The sequence below is a fragment of the Pristiophorus japonicus genome, chromosome 22, assembly GCF_044704955.1.
Source record: "Pristiophorus japonicus isolate sPriJap1 chromosome 22, sPriJap1.hap1, whole genome shotgun sequence".
In the NCBI taxonomy this organism is placed as follows: domain Eukaryota; kingdom Metazoa; phylum Chordata; class Chondrichthyes; family Pristiophoridae; genus Pristiophorus; species Pristiophorus japonicus.
This window is the reverse complement of record NC_091998.1, coordinates 8,382,606-8,410,460: the sequence shown is the minus strand read 5'-3', so window position 1 is coordinate 8,410,460 and position 27,855 is coordinate 8,382,606. Positions and strand designations below refer to the sequence as shown.

Below are 27,855 nucleotides of genomic sequence, written 5' to 3'. Positions count from 1 at the left end.
TAAGTTCGATTCCAAATATGTTATGAGAGACTCGTAGCTTGAAGGAACATATTGGGACATCTTTATTGAAGCACTACACATGAACAATTAAACACGACGATGTTTGAGGTATTATATTCAATATAGAGCGTTAAACATTATGCTGCAGTGTGATATTCATTTAGTGTGATATTCCTGAATGTGTTACAAGAAAGTTATTTTTTTAATTAATATCTGAAATCAAACTGGATATGCTTCACTACAGAAATCAATTGTACATTTTTGCTGTTTTGTGTCCTGTGCACAATTTCAAAGCTCTTCAAAGGGGGCGAGTGGAATGTTCCGGATGCCCCCACGTTCCGTTATTCGGGGTCGATCTCGATTGGACCTCCGCTGAGGAGGTGGTCCCTCAGGTGGCCCGTGTCCTCCGTCTCCGCAGATCGGCGCATGCGTCTGCGACAGCCCTGCGAGCAGCGGGATTTGGTGTCCAGGGCCCCGCACACCAGCACACGGCAGTGCAGGTAAACTTTCTGCGGGGTAAGCAGACCGGGTGTCAGTGCACCAGCGCAGCCAAGCGTGCTAAACCGGCTCATGGACGTGATCTCTTCTCTGCAACATCACTGAAGCACACACTCACAAGATGGCTTCCGCTCGGGTACTTGTCAGTTGACCCGTCACCTGATGCTTTTATTATTGTAAACAGCAGTGGCTGCATTACCGCAGCCGTCCACTGGGTGGAGCGGTATGCCACTGGACGGAGCTCTGCACCACACAGGGAGCAGATTTCATGAGTTAGGGCCACACGGAGCCTCGATCAGTGGGAGGACGCACGAGGCAGGCTGTCCGATCTCATAGAATGGTATAGCACAGGAGGAAGCCATTCGGCCCGTTATGCTGAGAGGTTGTTTCCCCCGGGCTGGAGAGCCTAGAACTAGGGGGCACAGTCTTAGGATTAGGGGTCAGCCATTAAAGACGGAGATGAGGAGGAATTTCTTCACTCAGAGGGTGGTGAATCTTTGGAATTCTCTGCCCCAGAGGACTGTGGATGCTGAGTCTCTGAATATATCCAAGACTGAGATCGATAGATTTTTGGGGTCTAGGGGAATCAAGGGATACGGAGATTGGGCGGGAAAGTGGAGTTGAGGTCGATGATCAGCCGTGACCGTATTGAATGGCGGAGCAGGTTCAAGGGGCCGAATGGCCGACTCCAGCTCCTATTTCTTATGTTCTTCTGTGCCTGTGGTAGAGCTATCCAATTAGTCCCACTCGCCTGCTCTTTCTCCAGTAGCCCTATAAATTTTTTCCCTTTCAAGTATTTATCCAATTCACTTTTGAAAGTTATTATTGAATCTGCTCCCACCGCCCTTTCAGACAGTGCGTTCCAAATCACAAGAACTCACTGTGTAAAAAAAAAACCGTCCTCATCGTGCCTCTGGTTCTTTTGCCAATCACCTTAATCCTTCCAATCCTTCTGTCACTGGGACCCCTCTGTTCAGTCCGTAAGCGTGACCTCGAGCTTCCGGTCGCCTGTCACTTTAATTCTCCACTCCTACTCCCACTCTGACCTCTCCGTCCTCGGCCTCCTGCACTGTTCTAATGAAGCTCAACGCAAGTTCGAGGAACAGCACCTCATCTTTCGTTTAGGCACTTTACAGCCTTCCGCACTCAACATCGAGTTCAACAATTTCAGACCAGAACCTCTGCCAATATTTTTTGTCCCTTTCCCCCCTTTATTTTTACAACCCCCCACCTTTTTCTCTTTCCCGCGGCAGCCGGCGATGATTCCGCCATTCACACCCTCTCTAGACTCATCTTTTGTTTCCTAACTTGTCCCATTACCATCTCACTTTTGCCCATCATCCCTGTTGTCTCTCTAATCTCTCCTGCCTTCCACCCTATCACAGACCTTCCCTTTTGTTCTTCCCTTCCCCCCCCTCCTTCCCAACCCTTGCAGTTCCTCAACAATCTGTTACATCTCAAACTTTTCCTGCTCTGACAAAGGGTCCCAGACCTGAAACGTTAACTCTGTTTCTCTCTCCACAGATGTAGCCTGACCCGCTGAGATTTCCAACATTTTCTGTTTTTACTTCTGCTACTGGAAACATTTTCTCCTTATTTACTTTATCAAAACTGTGCATGTTGAACACCTCGATCAAATCGCCTCTTGACCTTCTCTGCTCTAGGGGGAACAACCCCAGCTTCTCCAGTCTCTGCACATAACTCAAGTCCCTCAGCCCTGGTACCATTCCGTAAATCTCCTCTGCACACTCTCCAAGGCCTTGGCACCTTTCCTGAAATGTGGCGCCCAGAATTGGGCCCCTGCCAATTTTCTAATCAATATTAATTTTACTGATCAATAATCAGATGGTTCCAAGGTGGCCACGTTGACTTCTGTGCCGAATTGGCCAATCTGCCCTCCTGTGAAGTGGGACTTGGTGCTGGGAGTGCCAGTCCCTGCAAACACCCAGCTCACAATCCCAATCGGAACCAGAAATGCACCTCAAACTCCATCCAAACCCCATCACTGTCTACATCACCATCCACATTGTCATCCGGACTGGAATCACAAATGCAAGCCCAATCCTGATGGCCCTCACAGCCGAAACCATAGCCGCTTGTATCGAGGGGATAGCAGGACAGAGGGTCACAGGCTCCAGACTCCTCTCCTATGACGGAGTGAGTGTGACAGTGTCACAGATTTCACACACACGGTGTTTATTATCCACCGTCAGTCTAAGCCCATGCGGTATATCTTGTGCACTTCTTGTGAGGGAAATTCTTACCTTATTGTCTTTTCCCACAAACTTAAAGACAGGGACGTAGAAATGTTTTGCAAGATGGTCCTTGGATGTTTCTTGTTTGACTGTGTCGTCATTGATGCAGCTGCAAAAGGGGGAACAAGACATTTGTTTAGACTCCAGCATATCAAGAATATCTGTCCAACTGTCCTGACTTGCTACATTCAGGCGCACAAGCCTCACTGACGACGTCTAGTTCATCTTACTCTTGGTTGGCTGTGTAAGGTATTTGATCGTAGCAGGTGGTTGTATAGACTCTGCCCTCAGAGGTTGGTATGTAGAGTTGGATTCGATTGGAGTTTGGCCTTTGAGGAATCGGCAGTTTAGCCGTGGAGTTTGCGTTGCATTTGTCAGAAAAATAATGTGGGGGGGGGGGGCAAAATTGGGTTACGCCCCATTTGGGGACGGTAACCGAGGGGAGGCGGGACTTTCTGCGCCCGCGGGGTGAAAAGGGGTCACCATGCACGGTGATGATGTCATTGCTGGAGGCGTGGCAGCCCGGGGCGTTTCCAGCGGGGCACGACACGACCGTGTTTACGCCTCCGCTAACTCCTGCGCAATTTCACGGGAGCCGGTAGCACCCCCCCTCCCCCCGCAACCCATCCAATTTCGTGCTCCAGTTAGTGCCCCCTCCCAGAGGTGTTAACGGGAGACGCAGAACAGGGGAATTTCGGACCCTTGTTTTTCAGAAATGAAAGAACATTCTTCTGGTCTTCAAAGAATCTCATGGAATTTATGTATCCAACCTCATTTTGATCGATCAAGCTGTTCTGCAGCATGTACAATTTATCCCTACCATTGTCTCTACTCCATCTGTTTAATTTCCAAGGGGAACGTTCTTATCCACACTTAACTCACCTCCAGATCCAATGTTTTTTGTGGCTGACTTCCTAAGCTCCTCCCTACATAAGCTCTGAACTCATCCAAATCTCCATTGCCCCATCCTGTCCCACCCCCCAGACCCACTCACCCACCACCCTGTGTTCTACACCTTGCACTGGCTCCCTGTCCACCAGCGCATTGAACTGAAATCCTTGTCCTCATTTTTACAAATCTGTCCATGTTCTTCTCCACCCTCCCTCTGCAAACTCCTCCGGCTCATGGCATTCCATCTACCAACTCTGACCCCTACACCCTCGTCCATCTCCCTCCCCCCCCCTCCCTCCCACACCCGCCCCTCAACCCCAGCCCCACTGTCAGTGCTACCGCTGTCAGCCATCTTTTCTTCACTCTCTGAAACCCTCTCTCTGAACCCCATCACCTTGCTACTTCTCTTTCTCTCTTTAAGACCTCCTCAAACCTACCACTTCAATCTTGGATGGGCACTTAAAGTGCCCTAACCTGCAGGGTTAAGGACCTACAGCTGGTAATTGGGATTAGACTGATAACCTCTTGTTGGCTGGCGCAGATATGATGGTAAGTACTGCAGGGAATCGAATACGGCCAGGGTGATCTCCTGGACTAGTTTCGATCGCCTGGATGGGTCGGAGAGGAATTTTCCCAGATATTTTTCCCCCAATTGACCTGGGTTTTTATCTGGTTTTTGCGTCTCCCAGGAGATCACATGGCTCCGGTTGGGGTGGAGTGTAAAATGTTTCAGTGCAAGGGGTGTCGCAGTTGTGTGTGGCGGACTGGTTGGGCCGGGTGCTCTTTACTTTTCCGCCATTGTTCATTGTTCATCGGTTTATATGTAATCTTCAGGGCTGCTGACCGAGGGCCGTGTGGCTCTTTGTCGGCCGGCGCGGACACAATGGGCCGGAATGGCCTCCTTCTGCGCTGTAAATTTCTATGTTTCTATCTATTTGGTTACCTTCTACTGTTGCTAAGCACCAATTTTCTCTTCTCAGAAGCCTATTGGGATGTTTTATAGAAACTAAATAAATGCAAGTTGTGTTTTTTCCATTATTTAGGGAGATTTCTTATTTTTCTTCAGTATGAAAATCCCAAATGTTATGTGGGTCACTGATTGTTACTAATTATATGATGCAGGGCAGTTTGAACATATGAGGACAGAATCCTAGAACTTTGTAGCAAAGAAGGAGGCTGTAATGTATGCCCCTGTCAGTATGGTAGAGCTGTTGCGTTGTGAGTGGCTTAGCCAGTCACGTGATGTTCACAAGACTCAATAAAACCCCAGCCAGTTGGGTTCAGGGGATCCACGATGAGGGAGGTGGTTGTGAGCCTGGTGGATGAACTGGTAATGTGTTGTGTGATTGACAAGCCTCCCAAAGCCAGCACTCTACTCGGAACTCCTACATGGCAAGCGAGCCCGAGGTGGGCAGAGGAAACGTTACAAGGACACCCTCAAAGTCTTCCTGATAAAGTGCAACATCCCCACCGACACCTGGGAGTCTCTGGCCAAAGACCGCCCTAAGTGGAGGAAGTGCATCCGGGAGGGCGCTGAGCACCTCGAGTCTCGTCGCCGAGAGCATGCAGAAACCAAGCGCAGGCAGCGGAAAGAGCGTGCGGCAAACCTGTCCCACCCACCCTTTCCTTCAACCACTGTCTGTCCCACCTGTGACAGAGACTGTAATTCCCGTATTGGACTGTTCAGTCACCTGAGAACTAATTTTTTATTAAAACACTCTACCTAAACGCAGCATTCGAAATAAAGTAAATGAGTTGACGGCACAAATCATTACAAATGGGTATGATTTGGTGGCCATTACAGAAACGTGGTTGCAGGATGGCCAAGACTGGGAATTAAACATACAGGGGTATCTGACAATTCGGAAGGATAGACAAGAAGGGAAAGGAGGTGGGTAGTTCTGTTAATAAAGAATGATATCAGGGCAGTTGTGAGAGATGATATTGGCTCTAATGAACAAAATGTTGAATCATTGTGGGTGGAGATTAGAGATAGTAAGGGGAAAAAGTCACTGGTGGGCGTAGTTTATAGGCCCCCAAATAATAACTTCACGGTGGGGCGGACAATAATCAAGGGAATAATAGAGGCATGTGAAAAAGGAACTGCAGTAATCATGGGGGATTTTAACCTACAAATCGATTAGTCAAATCAAATCGCACGGGGTAGCCTGGAGGAGGAATTCATAGAATGCATACGGGATTGTTTCTTAGATCAGTATGTTACAGAATCTACAAGGGAGCAAGCTATCTTAGATCTGGTCCTGTGTAATGAGACAGGAATAATAAACGATCTCCTAGTAAAAGATCCTCTCGGAATGAGTGATCACAGTATGGTTGAATTTGTAATACAGATTGAGGGTGAGGAAGTAGTGTCTCAAACGAGTGTACTATGCTTAAACAAAGGGGACTACAGTGGGATGAGGGTAGAGTTGGCTAAAGTAGACTGGGAACACAGACTAAACAGTGGCACAATTGAGGAACAGTGGAGGACTTTTAAGGAGCTCTTTCATAGTGCTCAACAAAAATATATTCCAGTGATAGCAGATGCATTCGTTATAATCTACCAAAATTCTCTGGACTCTGGGGAGGTAAGAGAAGGGATAACCAGCCGTGGATAACCAAGGAAATAAAGGAGAGTATCAAATTAAAAACCAATGCGTATAAGGTGGCCAAGGTTAGTGGGAAACTAGAAGATTGGGAAAATTTTAAATGACAGCAAAGACTGACTAAGAAAGCAATAAAGAAAGGAAAGATAGATTACGAAAGTAAACTTGCGCAAAACATAAAAACAGATAGTAAAAGCTTTTACCAAAAATAAAATGGAAGAGAGTGACTAAAGTAAATGTTGGTCCCTTAGAAGATGAGAAGGGGGATTTAATAATGGGAAATGTACAAATGGCTGAGACCTTAAACAATTATTTTGCTTTGGTCTTCACAGTGGAAGACACAAAGACCATGCCAAAAATTTGCTGGTGACGGGAATGTGGGAAGGGAGGACCTTGAGACAATCACTATCACTAGGGAGGTAATGCTGGACAGGCTAATGGGACTTAAGGTAGACAAGTCCCCTGGTCCTGATGAAATGCATCCCAGGGTATTAAAAGAGATGGCGGAAGTTATAGCAGATGCATTCGTTATAATCTACCAAAACTCTCTGGACTCTGGGGAGGTACCAGCGAATTGGAAAGCTGCTAATGTAACGCCTCTGTTTAAAAAAAGGGGCAGACAAAAGGCACGTAACTATAGGCCGGTTAGTTTAACATCTGTAGTGGGGAAAATGCTTGAAGCTATCATTAAGGAAGAAATAGTGGGATATCTAGATAGGAATAGTGCAATCAAGCAGACACAACATGGATTCATGAAGGGAAAATCATGTTTAACTAATTTACTGGAATTCTTTGAGGATATAACGAGCATGGTGGATAGAGGTGTACCGATTGATGTGGTGCATTTAGATTTCCAAAAGGCATTCGATAAGGTGCCACACAAAAGGTTACTGCAGAAGATAAAGGTATGCGGAGTCAGAGGAAATGTATTAGCATGGATAGAGAATTGGCTGGCTAACAGAAAGCAGAGAGTCAGGATAAATGGGTCCTTTTCGGGTTGGAAATCGGTGGTTAGTGGTGTGCCACAGGGATCGGTGCTGGGACCACAACTGTTTACAATATACATAGATGACCTGGAAGAGGGGACAGAGTGTAGTGTAACAAAATTTGAAGATGACACAAAGATTAGTGGCAAAGCGGGTTGTGTAGAGGACACAGAGAGGCTGCAAAGAGATTTAGATAGGTTAAGCGAATGGGCTAAGGTTTGGCAGATGGAATACAATGTCGGAAAATGTGAGGTCATCCACCTTGGGAAAAAAAACAGTAAAAGGGAATATTATTTGAATGGGGAGAAATTACAACATGCTGCGGTGCAGTGGGACCTGGGGGTCCTTGTGCATGAATCCCAAAAAGTTAGTTTGCAGGTGCAGCAGGTAATCAGGAAGGCGAATGGAATGTTGGCCTTCATTGCGAGAGGGATGGAGTACAAAAGCAGGGAGGTCCTGCTGCAACCGTACAGGGTATTGGTGAGGCCGCACCTGGAGGACTGCGTGCAGTTTTGGTCACCTTACTTAAGGAAGGAAATACTAGCATTGGAGGGGGTACAGAGATGATTCACTAGGCTGATTCCGGAGATGAGGGGGTTACCTTATGATGATAGATTGAGTAGACTGGGTCTTTACTCGTTGGAGTTCAGAAGGATGAGGGGTGATCTTATAGAAACATTTAAAATAATGAAAGGGATAGACAAGATAGAGGCAGAGAGGTTGTTTCCACTGGTCGGGGAGACTAGAACTAGGGGGCACAGCCTCAAAATACGGGGGAGCCAATTTAAAACCGAGTTGAGAAGGAATTTCTTCTCCCAGAGGGTTGTGAATCTGTGGAATTCTCTTCCCAAGGAAGCAGTTGAGGCTAGCTCATTGAATGTATTCAAATCACAGATAGATAGATTTTTAACCAATAAGGGAATTAAGGGTTATGGAGAGCGGGCGGGTAAGTGGAGCTGAGTCCACGGCCAAATCAGCCATGATCTTGTTGAATGGCGGAGCAGGCTCGAGGGGCTAGATGGCCTACTCCTGTTCCTAATTCGTATGTTCTTATGTTTTAGAGTGGAAGCAAGTTTTCCTTGATTCCGAGGGACTGCCTATGATGATGATGAGTGTGATTGTTAAACCTTTGCTAATAAGCCAACTAGTTCTTAATAGCAATGTGTTGCTATGAATTCTTAAGCAAAGAATCCGTGAAGCAAATACATTACAGAGGCCATCCGGCCCATTGTGTCTGTGTCTATCTCTGCAAAAAGGCTATTCATTTAACCCCATTCTCCCACCCTTTCTCCATAGCCTTTCATGGAAAGGTTAGTGGATGATTGTTTGAACATATGGTCATTGTTAAACATGCTCACTTGTAGTAATTGCGCAGCAGTGCTTGTGAAATGAGGGTTTGTAAAAGATGGGAAAGATTTTGACTCCCTCTGGTACTTACCCATCCTTGATGAGGTAGTACCTCATGACGTCATCACTGCTGGCTGAGGGGGTGGCAAAGCAGTTCTCAACTAAAGCTTCAAGGCCGTCCACATGCACGAGAGGCTCGATCCCGAAGTACAGTGAGTCTCGGAGTTTGAGAACCGGTGGCGTCTCTTTGTAAATCTCATCGAAATCCTTGGATTTAAAGATCTCCAGAGCAAAGGGGAAGAGGCCGTGGTTTCTGCCCACGATCTGCAGCGGAGAATTGGCGGGGTTCGGCACGTATCCCTCGGACACCGTGTACTGGCGGGGGAACTCGCAGGTGATGGGGATCACCAGCTTACTGGTCCGGACGATAATATCCCCATTGCTGCCTGGAGTCTGTTTGGGAATACCAGTTAGTGTGTTTCTAGCGATGATCTTATCGTCTGCAACCTGGAGAGAAGCGTTAGAAAATAAACAAACAGGAAGATTAACCGACACTTTTCTGCCTCTGCAACCATTCTAGCCCAAACAGGAAAATTATAAAGTCTAAACTGATCACCCGTGGCTTTGCTCACGGGTAGCTGGGGATCGGGAGCACAGGTTGGGATGTTTAGCTATGGCATTAGTGGATCTCCCGTGGCATTGCTCATCAGTAATCTGGGATCGGGAACACAGGTTGGGATGTTTAGCTATGGCATTAGTGGATCTCCCGTGGCATTGCTCATCAGTAATCTGGGATCGGGAGACCGGCTGGGATGTTTAGCTGTAACATTAGTTAATCTCCCGTAACTTTGCTTGTCGGTAATTTGGGATCTGGAACAAAGGTTGTGATGTTAAGCTGTGTAAATACAGAGCTGTAAGGAAAAGTGGGATGGGGGTGGGGAAGAGAAAATAAGAGAAGGGCAAATATAAATATAAACCGCTACCATGTCAACCTGATCATTTTGGAACATTCCTGCGAAACGCATTTAGTTTGCATTATTACCTCAACAGCTGTGCCACAACTTTTGAGGTTGAAGTTGATGTTGACGTGCGTCCCATTGGAAAGTGCTTTGCACGATGCGTTCAAGAGATACAGCTCCAAACCGCCAACCAAATCCTTGGGTACTGCCACTTCAATCGACTCCGACTTGCACTGCACAGGCACTGGCAACAGAGAGAGACCACAAGAGAGAAACACGAGGTCAGGTCATGGTACTAGGGCGAGGGTGTGGGGGAAGGACTGAGACAAAGCAAATTATCCACTAGAAGATGTTCAGGGTGCTGGGATTCTAAATCCCTTTTATAATGTTGGCTCAAATCCAAATAAGACAATAGAGACAAAGCTCTCCATCTCAGAATGGGGGTCTCTAAATGGTGCAAAATTACATAAAACTCCATAGATTATACGGCACAGAAACAGGCCATTCAGCCCAACCAGTCCATGCCGGCGTTTATGCTCCACTCGAGCCTCTTCCCGTCTTTCCTCATCTAAATCTAGCAGCATAACCCTCTATTCCCTTCTCCCTCATATACTTGTCTAGCCTCCCTTTAAATGCATCGATACTATTCACCTCAACCACTCCCTGTGGCAGCGAGTTCCACATTCTCACCACTCTCTGGGTAAAGAGGTTTCTTCTGAATTCCCTATTAGATTGCTGTTAAGTGTACAGAACTTTCAACAATGAATCCTAGGGAGGGCGAGAGACACGAGGTCTCCGCTCGCTGCAGTGTGTTAGATGACTTCTCTGTCAGCTATAGAGCCTGGATTCAAACCTAAAGGGGAGGAATGTGGGTCTCCTGTCTTTGATGGAAGATCGGTTGACTCAAGTTTGCGTGGATAGACTGGAGAAACTGGGGTTGTCCTCCTCAGAGCAGAGAAGGCCAAGAGGAGATTTGATAGAGGTGTTCAAAATCATGAAGGATTTGGATAAAGAGAAACTGTATCCAGTGGCTGAAGGGTCGGTAATCAGAGGACTCAGATTTAAGGTGCTTGACTAAAGAACCAGAGGTGTCATGAGGAAATACTTTTTTTACGCAACGAGTGATTAGGTTTTGGAAAGCACTGCCTGATAGGGCGGTGGATACAGATTCAAAAGCAGCCTTCAAAAGGGAGTTGGATAAATACTTGAAGGAGATAAAATTGCAGGGACATGGGGAAAGAGCGAGGGCAGTGGGACTGACCGGATTGCTCTTCAAAAGAGCCGGCACAGACTCGATGGGCCGAATGGCCTCCTTCAGTGCTGTACTGTTCCATGATTCTATACCAGTTAAGGTAGTTTTGTGTTGCGGGCTGTTGTTACTGGAACCTGGACCTGTATTAGAGATAGACTCATGTTCATTCATTGGATGGTCCCATTCCAATTAAGTACCATGGAAAGGATCCATTAAATCCAAATGTTTTTCTGTCACATCATTAGAATAGGTATATTAGTGCTCCGCAATCAGGCAGCACGGGCCAGCCCACACTGTGCGATATGTGTGCGCACTAGGTCCGTGCAGCAGAGCTGGTCTCCAGTCGTCCTGGTTAACCCTTGCCATTGGATAAAGGCCGAGCTCCGTCAAGCCCGTGTGGTGACTGATGTGCGACGGTCACCACACGTAAAAAAAATCCACGCACAGGAATCTTCCACCCTTCAATTGGAGTTCAGGACTGGAACATCGGGTCCTTCAGTGAAACATCTGTGAACTCTTGTCGAGGGGACCACCTATGATGATGACGATCACCAGCACATTTTATAAATACCATTTAATATCATATTTACCCAGCGCATTAAAAACTTGTATGTACATCCTGGACGTGAGCAAATAATCTTGGCTGGCACTTCAGTGCAGTACCGAGGAAGTGCTGCATTGTTGGAGGTGCGTCTTTCAGCTGAGACATTAAGCTGAGACACTAAGCCCCGTCTGCCGGTTCAAGTGATGTTAGTAGCCCAGGGCACTATTTCAAAGCTTGGCAGGGTGTTCTCCCCAAGAACAAACAATGGCATTGAAGCATTTTTGGAGGCCCCGAGAAGGTACAACATAAACAAAAGTCTCTTTATCTAGAGCGTCCGTCAGCAATATGCCAAGGTATTTTCCACTTTGACTGCCTTGAATGTACAGAATCATAGAACTTTACAGCACGAAAGGGGGCCATTTCGGCCCATTGTGTCTGCGCCGGCCGACAAAGAGCTATCCAGCCTAATCCCACTTTCCAGCTCTTGGTCCGTAGCCCTGTAGGTTACGGCACTTCAAGTTCACATCCAAGTCGCCTTCTTCTTAGGCAGTCCCTTGTATCGAGGATGACCCACTTCCACACCAAAAAGGGATGAGTTCACAGGTGTTTTGATGAAGGACCTGAAATTCCAGATCCCGAACTACATCCTGAAGGGTGGAAGATGCCTGTGGGTGGATTTTGTTAACGTGGGGTGGCCGTTGCACACCAGCCACCACACGGGGCTTGACAGAGCGAGGTCTTGGTCCAGTGGCAAGGGTTAACCAGGACGACTGGAGACCAGCTCTGCTGCATGGACCTAGTGCGCGCACATATCGCACAGTGTGGGCTGGGCCCGTGCTGCCCCTGGGCCCTCAGCTGTTCTGGGCCAAGTACTTTTTAAAATGTGGTGAGGGTTTCTGCATCTACCACCCTTTCAGGCAGTGAGTTCCAGACCCCCACCACCCTCCGGGTGAAAAAGAGTTCTCCTCAACTTCCCTCTAAACCTCCTACCAATTACTTTAAATCTATGCCCCCTGGTTGTTGACCCCTTGCTAAGGGAAATAGGTCCTTCCTATCCACTCTATATAGGCCCCTCATAATTTTATACACCTCAATAAGGTCTCCCCTCAGCCTCCTTTGTTCCAAAGACAGGTAACAATAACATCCTGAAAATTGGACACGGAGATCGAAATGGACATCTCAGCATCAAAAATTGAGGTCTAAAGGTGACCTGATGCAGCTCAGTACAGATCTTACTAAGAATCCTCAACAACCTCCAGAGTGAGGCAGCATTCAGCCCACTTTGAGTGGGAATAAATTTATACAATTCATCCATCCATCATAGACTTGACCAGACAGAACAATTATCGCCTCTTTCATTGCATTAGCTCCTCAGTAAAGGGCGCGCTGCCCAATGTCAATATGAATAGTGTGCGCTGATCTCCCTCTGATTGGTATGACAGTCAATTATACACTTGGTCCCTCTGACAGTCAATGGTCGCTGATTAGAATGTCAGTCAATGATGTGGTGGGTCACTGGGAGGGCGCTGAGCACCTCGAGTCTTGTCGCCGAGACCATGCAGAAACCAAACGCAGGCAGCGGAAGGAGCGTGTGGCAAACCAGACTCCCCACCCACCCTTTCCTTCAACCACTGTCTGTCCCACCTGTGACAGAGACTGTAATTCCCATATTGGACTTTACACCCAGCTGAGAACTCACTTTGAGAGTGGAAGCAAGTCTTCCTCAATTCCGAGGGAATGCCTATGATGATGATGGGTCACTGAGAGATATCCCTGGCAGTGGAATTTGAAAACGTTCGACTAGGAGCCAACCGACCATTCAGCCACAAATTGGGGGACGACTTCAACCCATCTCGCTCAGCCGAAACCTGGCAGGTGGGCAGTTATAATCGGCGTGGGCCCTTACCTGTCCGAAAGCCGCCATGATCGCAACATCTGCAATTTTAACCTGGTCACTATAATCCCATTTGGTGTATAACTATCTTACAGCATATTGGGCTGGATGTTCCGTTCTGCTCATGTCGGGGAAGTAATAGCGGCAGGACGGTAGAGCTTTCGCCCGGGAACAGTTTGCGCCTCAGTAACATTGAGCAGCTGGGCCCTGAGTGAGGGGCGGGGCGCGAGGGGAGGCGGAGCGCGAGGGGAGACGGAGCGCGAGGGGAGACGGAGCGCGAGGGGAGACGGAGCGCGAGGGGAGACGGAGCGCGAGGGGAGGCGGAGCGCGAGGGGAGGCGGAGCGCGAGGGGAGGCGGAGCGCGAGGGGAGACGGAAAGCGAGGGGAGGCGGAGCGCGAGGGGAGACGGAGCGCGAGGGGAGGCGGAGCGCGAGGGGAGACGGAGCGCGAGGGGAGACGGAGCGCGAGGGGAGGCGGAGCGCGAGGGGAGACGGAGCGCGAGGGGAGACGGAGCGCGAGGGGAGACGGAGCGCGAGGGGAGGCGGAGCGCGAGGGGAGACGGAGCGCGAGGGGAGGCGGAGCGCGAGGGGAGGCGGAGCGCGAGGGGAGACGGAGCGCGAGGGGAGGCGGAGCGCGAGGGGAGACGGAAAGCGAGGGGAGGCGGAGCGCGAGGGGAGACGGAGCGCGAGGGGAGGCGGAGCGCGAGGGGAGACGGAAAGCGAGGGGAGGCGGAGCGCGAGGGGAGGCGGAGCGCGAGGGGAGGCGGAGCGCGAGGGGAGACGGAGCGCGAGGGGAGACGGAGCGCGAGGGGAGACGGAGCGCGAGGGGAGGCGGAGCGCGAGGGGAGGCGGAGCGCGAGGGGAGACGGAGCGCGAGGGGAGACGGAGCGCGAGGGGAGACGGAGCGCGAGGGGAGGCGGAGCGCGAGGGGAGGCGTTGCACACCTCTCTAGGGGCACTAGGCCGGCTGAGCAACTGAAAATCCCGAGCTAACGAGCCGGTCTCGGAGCACCCGGAGAGAGGCTTCCCTGGGGAAAAAAATTACACTTAAAAACACAACAAACATTCTCAATACCTTAAACCCTCCCACAATAAGCTACATCGCCAAAATAAAACTAAACAAAACAATCAAATTTACCTCGTTCACCAACTCCATCACTCACCGTCGCCGGGACAGCTCGGACCAGCTGGTTTTCCCGGCGGTCCCATCTTAAGGGGCACTCGAGGGTCAGCGCACAAGTTTCACCGCGCAGCCGAAACCGGTGGCGTTAGGCGCCAGCTCGGTGCTCCCGGGCGGTGCTGCTCCGCAAAACCGGCAACTCATTTCCAGACGGGGCGCTGGGAGCTGGCCACCTGCCCGGGAAACCATCCCCACCGCCATTGCCGCCTGTCCGTGGCGCGAACAGGGGTGGCAGAAGACCGAAAATCCAGCCCATTGTGTGTGCCCTGTGATGGAAAAGTATCGCGAGGCTGGCTGATCTACCTTGGCAGGTGTGATTGTCCTCGGATAACGTCAGGCCGCGCGGACACTCGCAATTATACTCTCCCTCCACCGTCACGCAGCTGTGACTGCAGTCTCCGTTATTGCTGTGGCAGCCTTCAATCTCTGCAGAACCAAACACAACATGTCACCAAGTAGGAGGGGCACAAAAAGCATCAACACTATTCAACAAAAATATCAACCACTGCTTCATATAAAGGCCTTGATGATCAGACTCGAGCTTATTGAATGGCGGAGCAGGCTCGAGGGGCCGAATGGCTGACTCCTGCTCCTATTTCTTATGTTCTTATGTCCTCCTCCCACGTGAAGCCACTGCCCATATTTCATCTGCAACTCTTCGCCATAACCTCACCGCTATTCTCGTTCTGAAGCAAACCTCAATAAATTGTATGCATTATCCCCTCAATAAAGTGCGCAATGTCTGTATGGATAGTGTGCACTGATCTCCCTCTGATTGTTATGACAGTCAATGATACACTCGGTCCCTCTGACAGTCAATGGCAGATTGGGTCGCTGATGTGGTGAGTCACTGATGTGGTGGGTCACTGAGCAATATCCCTGGCAGTGGAATTTGAAAAACTTTGACTGGGAGCCAACCAACCATTCAAACACAAATTGGGGGGCGATTTTAACCCGACTCGCTCAGCACAAACCAGGCTGGTGGGCAATTATAATCGCCCGGGCGCTTACCTGTCTGAAAGCCGCCACGATCGCGACATCTGCCATTTTAACCTGCTCCCCTGAGCAGGCAGCAAGGACCCAAGCCCGGAGCCAACAGGGGTCCTTCTTTACACGGGCATGTTGCGGCCCGATGACATCACCGAGATCCGACTGTAATTTTAACTCAGGCCTGAGTGGGGAATCCGCCTGGTGTTAAAATCGGGGCCTGCGTCCACTTCAGAAATTCCTTGGACAGAGTTTAAGTTCTATGGATGGTGGCCACATTACAGGAAAGATGTGATTGCACTCGAGAGGGTACGGAGCAGATTTACGAGGACGTTGCCAGGACTGGAGAATTTTAGCTATGAGGAAAGAATGGAGATGCTGGGTCTGTTTTCTTTGGAACAGAGGAGGCTGAGGGGAGACCTTAATGAGGTGTATAAAATTATGAGGGACCTAGGTAGAGTGGATACGACGCACCTATTTCCCTTAGCAGAGGGGTCAATAACCATGGGACACAGATTTAAAGTAATTGGTGGAAGGTTTAGAGGGGATTTGAGGGGAAATCTTTTCACCCAGAGGGCGGTGGGGGTCTGGAACTCACTGCCTGAAAGGGTGGTAGAGGCAGAAACCCTCACCACATTTAAAAAGTACTTGGATGTGCGCCTGAAGTGCCGTAACCGACAGGGCTACGGACCGAGAGCTGGAAAGTGGGGTTAGGCTGGATAGCTCTTTGTCGGCCGGCACGGACACGATGGGCCGAATGGCCTCTTTCCATGCTGTAAATTTCTGTGGTTCTATGACTCAATGATAAGAACAGCCGTATCTCCCAGCTCAAAATGTTCCTGGAGTGACTGGAACCAACTATCAAATTTCCACTGCCCTTCCACCTCAAGCTGTTCCCAACCTGACAGGTAGTGGCCAAATCTGAATCCCCACCTCTCGGAGATGTTCTGGAAGTCGGGAGTTTTCACTCACCTTCGCAGGTCACAGCGTTCTTGCCCAGTGCTCGTCCAACCCCACAATCGCAACGGAATGAGCCTTGCAGGTTGATGCAGATCTCATTGCAACCCCCGTTACTCACCTCGCATTCATTGATATCTAGAAAGATAGGGGTGAGGGGAGGGACGGAAATCGAGGGTTAAGTATTAGAGAGCACGTAATGCACCATTTCATAACATACCAGTCATTGAACATCCTCACAGCCACCTTTATTACAAATGGCTTATTGCAGAAACTATTAGGAACATGAATCATAGAAATTTATGGCACGGAAGAGGGCCATTCGGCCCATCATGTCTGCGCCAGCCGACAAAGAGCTATCCAGCCTAATCCCACTTTCCAGCTCTGGGTCCGTAGCCCTGTAGGTTACGGCACTTCAAGTGCACATCCAAGTACTTTTTAAATGTGGTGAGGGTTTCTGCCTCTACCACCCTTTCAGACAGTGAGTTCCAGACGCCCACCACTCTCTGGGAGGAGATCACTGCAATCCGCCTGACCAGCCCCAAACTACCCTACACTCCCTATCCGTCATATCCCCCAATCGTTTTCTTTGCCGGAAATCAGATCCCCCTGAAACATGCTGACACTATTTGCCTCACTGCCTCCCCGGGCATTTGTTTGGAGTAAAGTAGTTAAATGTAAGCTGCCTGCTCCGCCCCTGTAGACACATAGTATCAGGCTGCAGTCTATCTCCATCCCTTAGAATACTGAGTTTCCAGTAGAGTGGACAAGGGAGAGCCAGTTGATGTGGTATATTTGGACTTTCAGAAGGCTTTCGACAAGGTCCCACACAAGAGATTAATGTGCAAAGTTAAAGCACATGGGATTGAGGGTAGTGTGCTGACATGGATTGAGAACTGGTTGTCAGACAGGAAGCAAAGAGTAGGAGTAAATGGGTACTTTTCAAAATGGCAGGCAGTGACTAGTGGGGTACCGCAAGGTTCTGTGCTGGGGCCCCAGCTGTTTACATTGTACATTAATGATTTAGACGAGGGGATTAAATGTAGTATCTCCAAATTTGCGGATGACACTAAGTTGGGTGGCAGTGTGAGCTGCGAGGAGGATGCTATGAGGCTGCAGAGTGACTTGGATAGGTTAGGTGAGTGGGAAAATGCATGGCAGATGAAGTATAATGTGGATAAATGTGAGGTTATCCACTTTGGTGGTAAAAACAGAGAGACAGACTATTATCTGAATGGTGACAGATTAGGAAAAAGGAAGGTGCAACGAGACCTGGGTGTCATGGTACATCAGTCATTGAAGGTTGGCATGCAGGTACAGCAGGCGGTTAAGAAAGCAAATGGCATGTTGGTCTTCATAGCGAGGGGATTTGAGTACAGGGGCAGGGAGGTGTTACTACAGTTGTACAGGGCCTTGGTGAGGCCACACCTGGAGTATTGTGTACAGTTTTGGTCTCCTAACTTGAGGATGGACATTCTTGCTATTGAGGAAGTGCAGCGAAGGTTCACCAGACTGATTCCCGGGATGGCGGGACTGACATATCAAGAAAGACTGGATCAACTGGGCTTGTATTCACTAGAGTTCAGAAGAATGAGAGGGAATCTCATAGAAATGTTGAAAATTCTGACGGGTTTAGACAGGTTAGATGCAGGAAGAATGTTCCCAATGTTGGGGAAGTCCAAAACCAGGGGTCACAGTCTAAGGATAAGGGGTAAGCCATTTAGGACCGAGATGAGGAGAAACTTCTTCACCCAGAGAGTGGTGAACCTGTGGAATTCTCTACCACAGAAAGTTGTTGAGGCCAATTCACTAAATATATTCAAAAAGGAGTTAGATGTAGTCCTTACTACTAGGGGGATCAAGGGGTATGGCGAGAAAGCAGGAATGGGGTACTGAAGTTGCATGTTCAGCCATGAACTCATTGAATGGCGGTGCAGGCTCGAAGGGCCGAATGGCCTACTCCTGCACCTATTTTCTATGTTTCTATGTAACTCAATTGCCTTTCCTCGAGTTTCCCGAACCTCTCCTCTGAGTTCAGGTACCCAATCAATGCAGCCGTACTCCACTGTACCCAATAATTATTCATTCTTCACTGTGAGCAGCAACACAAGCTCACAATAAGAATGAAGCCAAAACTGAATAAAACCCCCTCTATAAATATATTCTAAATAACAAAGAGTTTACTTAATCAGCCGTGGCTCAGTGGGCAGCACCCTCACCTCTGAGGTAGAAGGTTGTGGGTTCAATTCCCACTCCAGGGACTTTAGCACATAAATCTAGGCTGACACTCCTGAGGGAGTGCTGTACTGTTGGAGGTGCTGTCTTTCAGATGAGACGTTAATCCTATCTGCTCTCTCAGGTGGATGTAAAAGATCCCACGGCACTATTTTGAAGAAGAGCAGGGGAGTTATCCCTGGTGTTCTGGCCAATATTTATCCCTCAACCAACATCACTAAAAACACATTATCTGATCATGACTACACATTGCTGTTTGTGGGAGCTTGCTGTGTGCAGATTGGCTGTTACATTACATCAGTGATGACACTCCAAAAAGTACTTCATTGGCTGTAAAGTGCCTTGGAAAGTCCTGAGGATGTGAAAGGTGCTATATGAATGCAAATCTTTTTTTTATGTGTATAAAACATACAGATATTAACATCTTCTAATGATTTCAAACCATGAGGTCTTTCTCATTCAAACTGTTCCCGCATCAAAAAGCCCTCGATATACACAGCCCGTTAACTATTATTACCTAGATTAGATCCAAAACCTATCTTTGGATCAGTAAAGCTCAGGAAGATCATTTGGCCGATCTTCGACCTCAACTCCACTTTCCTGCAGGGTTATGGGGAGCGGGCAGGGAAGTGGAACTGAGTCCATGATCAGATCAGCCATGATCTTATTAAATGGCGGAGCAGGCTCGAGGGGCCAAATGGCCCACTCCTGCTCCTATTTCTTGTGTTCTTGTGTTCTAAATGGCCAACCCCTTATGCTGAGACTGCCCAGCCAGGGGGAAACATCCTCCCTGCATCTACCCTGTCAAGCCCTGTAAGAATTTTGTATGTTTCAATGAGATCATCTCTCATTCTTCTAAACTCTGGAGAATATAGGCCTAGTCTACTCAATCTTTCTTCATAGGACAATCCCCCCAGCCCAGGAATCAGTCTGGTGAACCTTCGTTGCACTCCCTCAATGGCCAGTATATCTTTCCTTAGGTAAGGAGACCAAAACTGTACACAATACTCCAGGTGCAGTCTCACCAGGGCCCGATATAATTGCATTAAGATGTCTTTACTCTTGTACTCAAATCCTCTTGCAATAAAGACCAACATACCATTTCTTTTCCTAATTGCTTGCTGTATCTGCATGTAAAATCACCATTCCAGAAATGGTTTGAAATCATTAGAAGATAATATATGTACGTTTTACATATGTAAATAAAGAAAGATTTGCATTTAAATAGCGCCTTTCACGACCGCAGGACGTCCCAAAGCGCTTTGCAGCCAATGAAGTACTTTTGGCGTGTAATCACTGTTGTAATGTGGGGAAACAGGGCCGACAGTATGTGCACAGCAAGCTCCCACAAACAGCAATGTGACAATGACCAGCATGGATACATTTAAGCACATGAGGGAGAAAGGAATAGAGGGATATGTTGATGGCGTGAGATGAAGGTGAGGGGGTTGGTGTGGAGCATAAACACCGGCACGGACCTGTTGGGCCGAATGGCATGTTTCTGTGCTGTACACTTGATGTAACTATGGAAACCATGCAAACCCAACACCACCACATCCTGAAATCCCCTCGGCCTTTGAATAGCATTGCTTAAAATCTGTCACAAAAAAATTGCTAAAGATTTTTGACCGATTATTCCAACCTTTGGATAAAGTCTGTGAGGATTAAAGAATATTTTTGCTCACCGTCTTTCTGTCCCTAATAGGTTAACATTCTCCCATTTCCCTCCCAAGAACACGTTCCTTTCGAACGCCTTACCTAGACATGTCTGGGCGTCTGGGCCTAGGATGGTACCCACAGTACACTGGCACTCCCCTTCGCCTGTGCAGTGTCCTTCGCAATCTGCTTCATCACATATGTCATAGAAATCTGTAAAAAGATAAAGCTGGGTCAGTTGGAGGTGACGTGTTTAAATTGGCAACGTCTTGGCGCGAAAAAGGATTGAGACATGCTTCAGCGCCACCATTGGTGGGAGGGCATAATTACAGCGTGACAAGTTTACATGAGCGGCCCCCATTAGAAATGTGGATGTCGAAACTTATAATGGAAATCTAAAAATAATGACAGAATGTATGCCTTTAAAATGGGGACTGAATTATGTCTGCACACCCTGGTTCAATTATTTCCTTAAACGTTCACTCCCTCCACCACCGGCGCACTGTGGCTGCAGTGTGCACCATCTACAAGATGGACCACAGCAACTCGCCAAGGCTTCTTCGGCAGCACCTCCCAAACCCGCGACCTCTACCACCTAGAAGGACAAGGGCAGCAGGCGCATGGGAACACCACCACCTCCACGTTCCTCTCCAAGTCACACACCATCCTGACTTGGAAATATATCGGCCATTCCTTCATCGTCGCTGGGTCAAAATCCCGGAACTCCCTCCCTAACAGCACTGTGGGAGCACCTTCACCACACGGGACTGCAGCGGTTCAAGAAGGCGGCTCACCATCACCTTCTCAAGGGGCAATTAGGGATGGGCAATAAATGCCGGCCTTGCCAGCAACGCCCACATCCCAGGAATGAATAAAAAAAAGTCACATTCTGTTCTGTCAATCGGCACTGTGTGACAAGGAAGATGTTGGAAATATCTGTGGCATTTCCAGGAAGTGCTTGCTACAGGGTATATGCAAGACTTTTAATACATTACAGGCAGAGCTGTTTGCACTGGTGGGAGGGTCAGTAACCAGAGGACACAGATTTATTATAATTGGCAAAAGAACTTGAGGGGAGATGAGGAAAAAAAAATGTACACAGCGAGTTATTATAATCAGGAATGCACCTGAAAGGGAAGTGGAAGCAGATTCAACAGTAACTTTCCAAAGTGAATAGGATAAATACTTAAAGAGGAAAAATTTACAGGGCTGTGGGGAAAGTGCAGGGGATGAAGTGGGATTAATTGGACAGCTCTTTTGAAGAGCTGGCATGGGCACGATGGGCTGAATGGCCTCCTTCTGTGCTATAACATTCTATTATTCTATAATCTCACAGGGCATTGCTCACAGTAAGTCATATGGTAAGCTGCTTTACTCGAATAGCACTGTTATTAACAAAATGTGATGGGGAAAGTGTTACAGGAAGTGAGTCACACTAGCAGGTAGTCGACACTATGCACAATTGTTTTAATGTATTACAACAACAACTTGTATTTATAGGGCGCCTTTAACATAGTAAAACATCCCAGGGCGCTGCACAGGAGTGTTATAAGACAAAAAACATAAATTTGACACCAAGCCAGATAAGAAATTAGCGCAGGTGACCAAAAGCTTGGTCACAGAGGTAGGTTTTAATGATCGTCTTAAAGGAGGAGAGCGAGGTAGAGAGGTAGAGAGGGAGTTCCAGAGCTTGGGGCCCAGGCAACAGAAGGCACGGCCACCAATGGTTGAGAGATTATAATCAGGGATGCTCAGGAGGGCAGAATTCGAGGAGCACAGATATTTCGGGGGGTCGTGGGGCTGGAGGAGATTACAGAGATAGGGAGGGGCGAGGCCATGGAGGGAATTGTAAGCAAAATGATTACAGGTATATTTATGACTAATGTAATGGAGGGAAAGATATATAAATCTGGAGTTTATATGGAAATAAAATATTTTGACGTAGAGAAGATGCTTTCACTTGTCACTAATAAATCCAATCAGGAATTCAGGAGAAACTTCTTTGCCCAGAGAGTGGTGAGAGTGTGGAACTCACTGCCACAGGGAGTGGTTGAAGTGAATAGTATAGATGCCTTTAAGGGGAAGCTAGATATACACATGAAAAAAAGACTTGCATTTCTATAGCGCCTTTCACAACAATCGGACGTCTCAAAGCGCTTTACAGCCAATGAAGTACTTTTGGTGTGTAGTCACTGTTGTAATGTGGGAAACGCGGCAGCCAATTTGCGCACAGCAAGCTCCCACAAACAGCAATGTGATCATGACCAGATAATCTGTTTTTTTGTTATGTTGATGGAGGGATAAATATTGGCCCCAGGACACCGGGGATAACTCCCGTGAGGGAGAAAGGAATAGAAGGGTATGCTGATGAGGTGAGTTACATCATCGAGTGTACAATACAGAAACAGGCCATTCGGCCCGAATGGTCTAATCTGTCGATTATGGTCCACACGAGCCTGAAGTAGGGTGAGATGAAGTGAGGTGGGAGGAGGTTCATGTGGACCTTAAATACCGGCATTGACCAGTTGGTCTGTTTCTGTGCTGTAAATCTGATGTAACGTCAAGCTCTGCACAGGAACAGATTGTGCAGATCCCCTGGAGGCTTAGAATGTTCAGCCTCGGAGTAGTACAGGGCAAATAGACCAAGGAGACCCGAAGTTCCCCCTCTCCCCCGCCCCCACCCCCCACCCCGCCACCTCTCCCCCCTGACCTCCCCTGGGCTGGGAAAGGGAAACAGTCGGCCAATGCTCCTGCTCCTGATTGCTCTCCTGCTGAGGGAGTGCGGGCATGGAGAGAGGGGTCGGGGTTGGTTTGGCTGTGATGCCCCCACAGTGGAATAGCCCACTGGCACTCATCGTCAGCACTGACACAGGAAGGAGGGACCGCTGCTCTCACGTGCCACAAGGAGTCAACACCAGTCAGGAGAGGGCAACAAATTGCGAGGATGAGAAAGGGGGAAGCTAAATGTAACAGAGTGAACAGATAAAGAAAACATATTGTAAAAACATGCAGGAATTTGCTGGGGAATAAATATCTGCTGAATGGCAACATTCAGACCAAGTGCCCTAAATAGTTGAGATGCTGATCAATTCTATTATTTACTTGTAGTTCATTTTAGGATTCTGTTGAGGGAGGGATCAGCCAATGCTATCAATCAATGATCGACTGGGATCAAGGTATGGACCTGACTCAGAATGATTAAGAACATAAGAAATAGGAGCAGGAGTCGGCCATTCGGCCCCTCGAGCCTGCTCTGCCATTCAATAAGATCATGGCTGACCTTCTAACTCACTTCCACTTTCCCGCACTAACCCCATATCCCTTGACTCTCTGAGCACCCCTTAGATTGGGTCAGAGTCCTCTCTGATGGTCACTGAACCTGTATCGCACCTTGGTTAGACCACACTTGGAGTACTGCGTACAGTTCTTATCACCATATTATAAAAAGGATATAGAGGCACTGAAAAGGGTGCCAAAATGATTTACAAGGATGATACCAGAAATGCGAGGGTATACCTATCAGGAAAGGATGAACAGGCTGGGTCTCTTTTCCCTTGAAAAAAGGCTGAGGGGTGACCTAATAGAGGTCCTTAAAATTTATGAAAGATTTTGATAGAGTGGATACAGAGAGAATGTTTCCACTTGTGGGGAAGAGCAAAACTAGAGGCCATCAATATAAGATAGTCACCAAGAAATCCAATGGGGAATTCAGAAGAAACTTCTTTACTCAGAGAGTGGTGAGAATGTGGAACTCGCTGCCACAGGGAGTGGTTGAGGCGAATAGTATCGATGCATTTAAGGGGAGGCTGGATAAACATATGAGGGAGAAGGGAATAGAGGGTTATGCTGATAGATTTAGATGAGGAAAGACGGGAGGAAGCTCGAGTGGAGCATAAACTCCAGCGTGAACTGGTTGGGCCGAATGGCCTGTTTCTGTGCCGTATATCCCGTGCAATATTAATACCCCTTTCAAAATAGATTCGGACAATACCCAACGCAACACTTGTTGCCATTTTCCGAAGTTGCCACGAAAGTTGTAGTTTCACCCAGAAAGGGCCCAAGAGCCAGAGGTGTGGGCGGTGGAAAGGGAGGACTGGTGCGGGTAAGGGGAGTGCCCCCGAGCTCGGGAGTTGGGCATGGTTGATGCCGTTGCCGGGGGCACAATGTGGGTAAAGCGGGGTAGATCTGGCACCGCTCGCCTCGGTGAGCCCGAGAGTTAGCAAGAGACGCGAAGGCGTGAAGTACTTACGTCCGCAGTAGACGTGGAAACAGACGCTGGGTTTGGGCAGGCGATAGACGTGGTAACCCCCCGGGCAAGCCTTCACATCCACTGTGGTGCTCCACATGCAGCAGTTGTCGCTGAAGCTGGCACAGGCCTGGACTGACACGATGCCGTCGGACGGCATGGGATGGCTGCCGTTTAGCCAGATGGGCGCGTGCGTGCCACACAGGTTCTCCTGGATGCAGAAAGTGGGCATGGCGTCTCCAGCCATCCCGGTGAAGCGGTACCATTCGCCGTTCATGGTGCTGTCGCACATGGGCGTCCCGTGCGTGGTGTTAATGTGACGCTCTGTGTTCCGCCAGGGCTCGTTCAAACTGATGTAGGCCGAGCAGGGGTCCATCACTGCCAACAGAGAATCCAGTCATTCCACAGCACTCCATCCACACACAGCACATTTCCACAGTACAACCACCCCACCTCCCACTCCACCCCCCAAAACACAAGCCCCCCAGCCTCCCAAGACACACCCCCCCCAAACACAACCCTCCCCCCCAAGACACAATCCCCCCAAACACAACCCTCCCTTCCCAAACACAACCCCCCCAAGACACCCCCCCAAACACAACCCTCCCCAAACACAACGCTCCAACCCATCACCCCCCAAACACAAGCCCCCAACCCTCCCAAAACACAACCCCCCCAAACACAATGCCCCAACCCCAACCCCCTCCCACCCCGCTAAAACACAAACTCCCAACCCATCACCTCCCAAACACAATCCCCCCTGCCTCAACCCTCCAAAACACAATCCCCCAACCCCAACCTCCCCCACCCCCCCAAACCCCAGACCTCCCACCCTCAGCCCCCTAAAGCAAAACCTCCCCAAACACAATGCACCCAACCCCCCCCCCCCACCCCCAAACCCATCTCCCACCTTACCTACTCCCCCTCACCACTCCAACCCCCACTTGCAGTAAAGAGCACCTTTCATGACCTCGGGACCTCCCAATGAGCATCATAGCCAATTACGCACAGCAGGATCCCACAAATGACAATGAAAGAAATGACCAAATAATCTTGTTTTTTTTAGTAACATTAGTTGAGGGATGAACATTGGCCAGGACACCAAGAGAACTCTCGTGCTCTTCAATTAGTTCCCTGGGATCTATTACAGCCAACTGAGAGAGAAGATGGAACCTTAGTATAACATCTCATCTGAAAGACGACACCTTCGACAGTGCAGCACTCCCTCAGCACGGCACTGGAGTGTCAGCCCAGATTTGTGCCCAAGTCACTGGAGTTGGACTTGAACCCACGACCTTCTGACTCAGAGGCGAGGGTGCTGCCCACTGAGCCACAGCTGACACAGTGATATCACTGAATGGGTTGCAAGGCACTGGCTGGGGGGGTACAGAGTTTCCCGATACACGTTTCCAGTGTGCGCCAGAACAATCCTGGCCATCCAGTTACTGTTAAAGCAATGGGTCTGAGCGAACGGGGAGAAGAGGGTTATCGGGGGTCTGGAACTCACTGTCTGAAAGGGTGGTAGAGGCAAAAACCCTCACCACATTTAAAAAGTACTTGGATGTGCGCTTGAAGTGCCGTAACCTACAGGGCTACGGACCGAGAGCTGGAAAGTGGGATTAGGCTGGATAGCTCTTGTTGGCTGGCGTGGACACGATGGGCCGAAATGGCCTCCTTCCGTGTTGTAAATTTCTACGATCCTATGAAATACCGATATCTTGGACTCAGCCCTGTAGTCTTGCAGCAATTCAAGACAGACTGTACTTTACAATTAAAAAAATACTTGGCTATTAACTTGGCAAAAAATCTACAGCTCAAATAACATCAGTAGTTTATCACAGAATAATACAGGTCTGGAGTGCACTCGGCCAATCGAGTTTAGAGCCACTGCATTCTCCGAATCCGGGTACAGAGCATTTGCCTAATAATACTCAACCTCACTTCCCTCCACACACCTTTGTTCTTGCCCATTCTTTTAAATATTGTTGCATTCCGGCTTTTGAAAGCGGTGATACTGTCTTCACGATACACTTACCAAATGAAACAGAGGTTTGAAGCTGAGCAGATAGAGCCAAGCTCAACAGGGTCAGGGACAACATGTTCCTCAGCTCCAGCACTCAGAGTTTACAGTGACTATTCCTCTGCCCAGCTCCCCAAAGGACTGTCTATTCTACATTCTATCTGGGGAGTTTTATCCCTGAGATGGACTCTTTATCTGGGCACAGGAAGGAGGGACTGGATGTGCAGCTTCAGCCTTGACCTGGGGTGCTCGCGGAGACCAGGGGCCGATGAGCCCGTCCTGATAGGGAAGCTATTTTCACCCATCCACCTATTGTTTTCAATCTTGTTTTTTGGCTCTTAAATCACCAGCTATCTTATCTCACAGAGAACCTGACAGCAGGCCTCAAACCATCTCCTCGTTCCTGTCTCTCAACTTGGCCGTGGCCAACACATTTCCTGTCCTCTCTCAATAACCGGAAAGCCTTACAGAAAAGACCATGACGTCTAGAGCATGTCTACGGCAGGCAGCGTGTTCCCATTTAGCAAGGGGTCGTGACCTGTGTAAACAGGAATAAAGTCAAGCGCAATTGGAAGGAATGTTGCTTCTGAAAATTATCTCACGTTCTCTTTTAAAGTTGCTTCCAGACCTTGTTTTTGGTTCAGTGGGCAGCACACGCGCCTCTGAGTCAGAAGGTTGTGGGTTCAAGTCCCACTCCAGAGACTTGAGCACATAAATCTAGGCTGACACTCCCAGTGCAGTGCTGAGGGAGTGTTGCGCTGTCGGAGGTGCCGTCTTTCGGATGAGACGTTAAACCGTGGCCCTTTCTGCTCTCTCAGGAGGACGTAAAAGATCCCATGGCACTATTTCGAAAAAGAGCAGGGGAGTTATCCCCGGTGTCCTGGGGCCAATATTTATCCCTCAATCAACATCACTAAAACAAATTATCCTGGCATTATCACATTGCTGTTTGTGGGAGCTTTCTGTGCGCAAATTGGCTGCCGCGTTTCCCACATTACAACAGATTACACGCCAAAAGTATTTCATTGGCTGTAAAGCTCTTTGAGATGTCTGGTAGTCGTGAAAGGCGCTATATAAATGCAAGTTTTTCTTTGGAGCTTCGTTATCACCAGTCTTCCTCTTCCTCCGTACGGTACATAAGAACATAAGAAGTAGGAGCAGGAGTAGGCCAGGTAGTCACAAAGCAAATCAAACGTCACTATGTAAGTCAGATATCCAGGCCAAAGCTTCCGGTGTAACAGCGTGGATATCCTGTAGGTTGCCTGCGAATTCCCGCTGAGGGCAGTGCTCGACAATGCGCTGCAGGGTTATTACAAGTGATGAAGGTACTCAGGGTGCACACAG

At 48.7% G+C, this 27,855-nt stretch overlaps 1 protein-coding gene across 1 annotated transcript; it reads right to left on the bottom strand.

Moving 5' to 3' along the window:
• Positions 1-239: 239 nt before the first annotated feature.
• oit3 (oncoprotein induced transcript 3) lies at positions 240-26,590 on the bottom strand. Its single transcript, XM_070865349.1, has 9 exons — positions 26,527-26,590; positions 24,495-24,869; positions 20,348-20,458; positions 16,370-16,492; positions 14,714-14,836; positions 9,626-9,786; positions 8,675-9,090; positions 2,763-2,862; positions 240-509 (listed from the first exon to the last, which is right to left on the bottom strand). The coding sequence occupies exons 1-9, from the start codon at positions 26,588-26,590 to the stop codon at positions 342-344; spliced, it is 1,641 nt and encodes a 546-aa protein (XP_070721450.1). The 3' UTR covers positions 240-341.
• Positions 26,591-27,855: the final 1,265 nt, after the last annotated feature.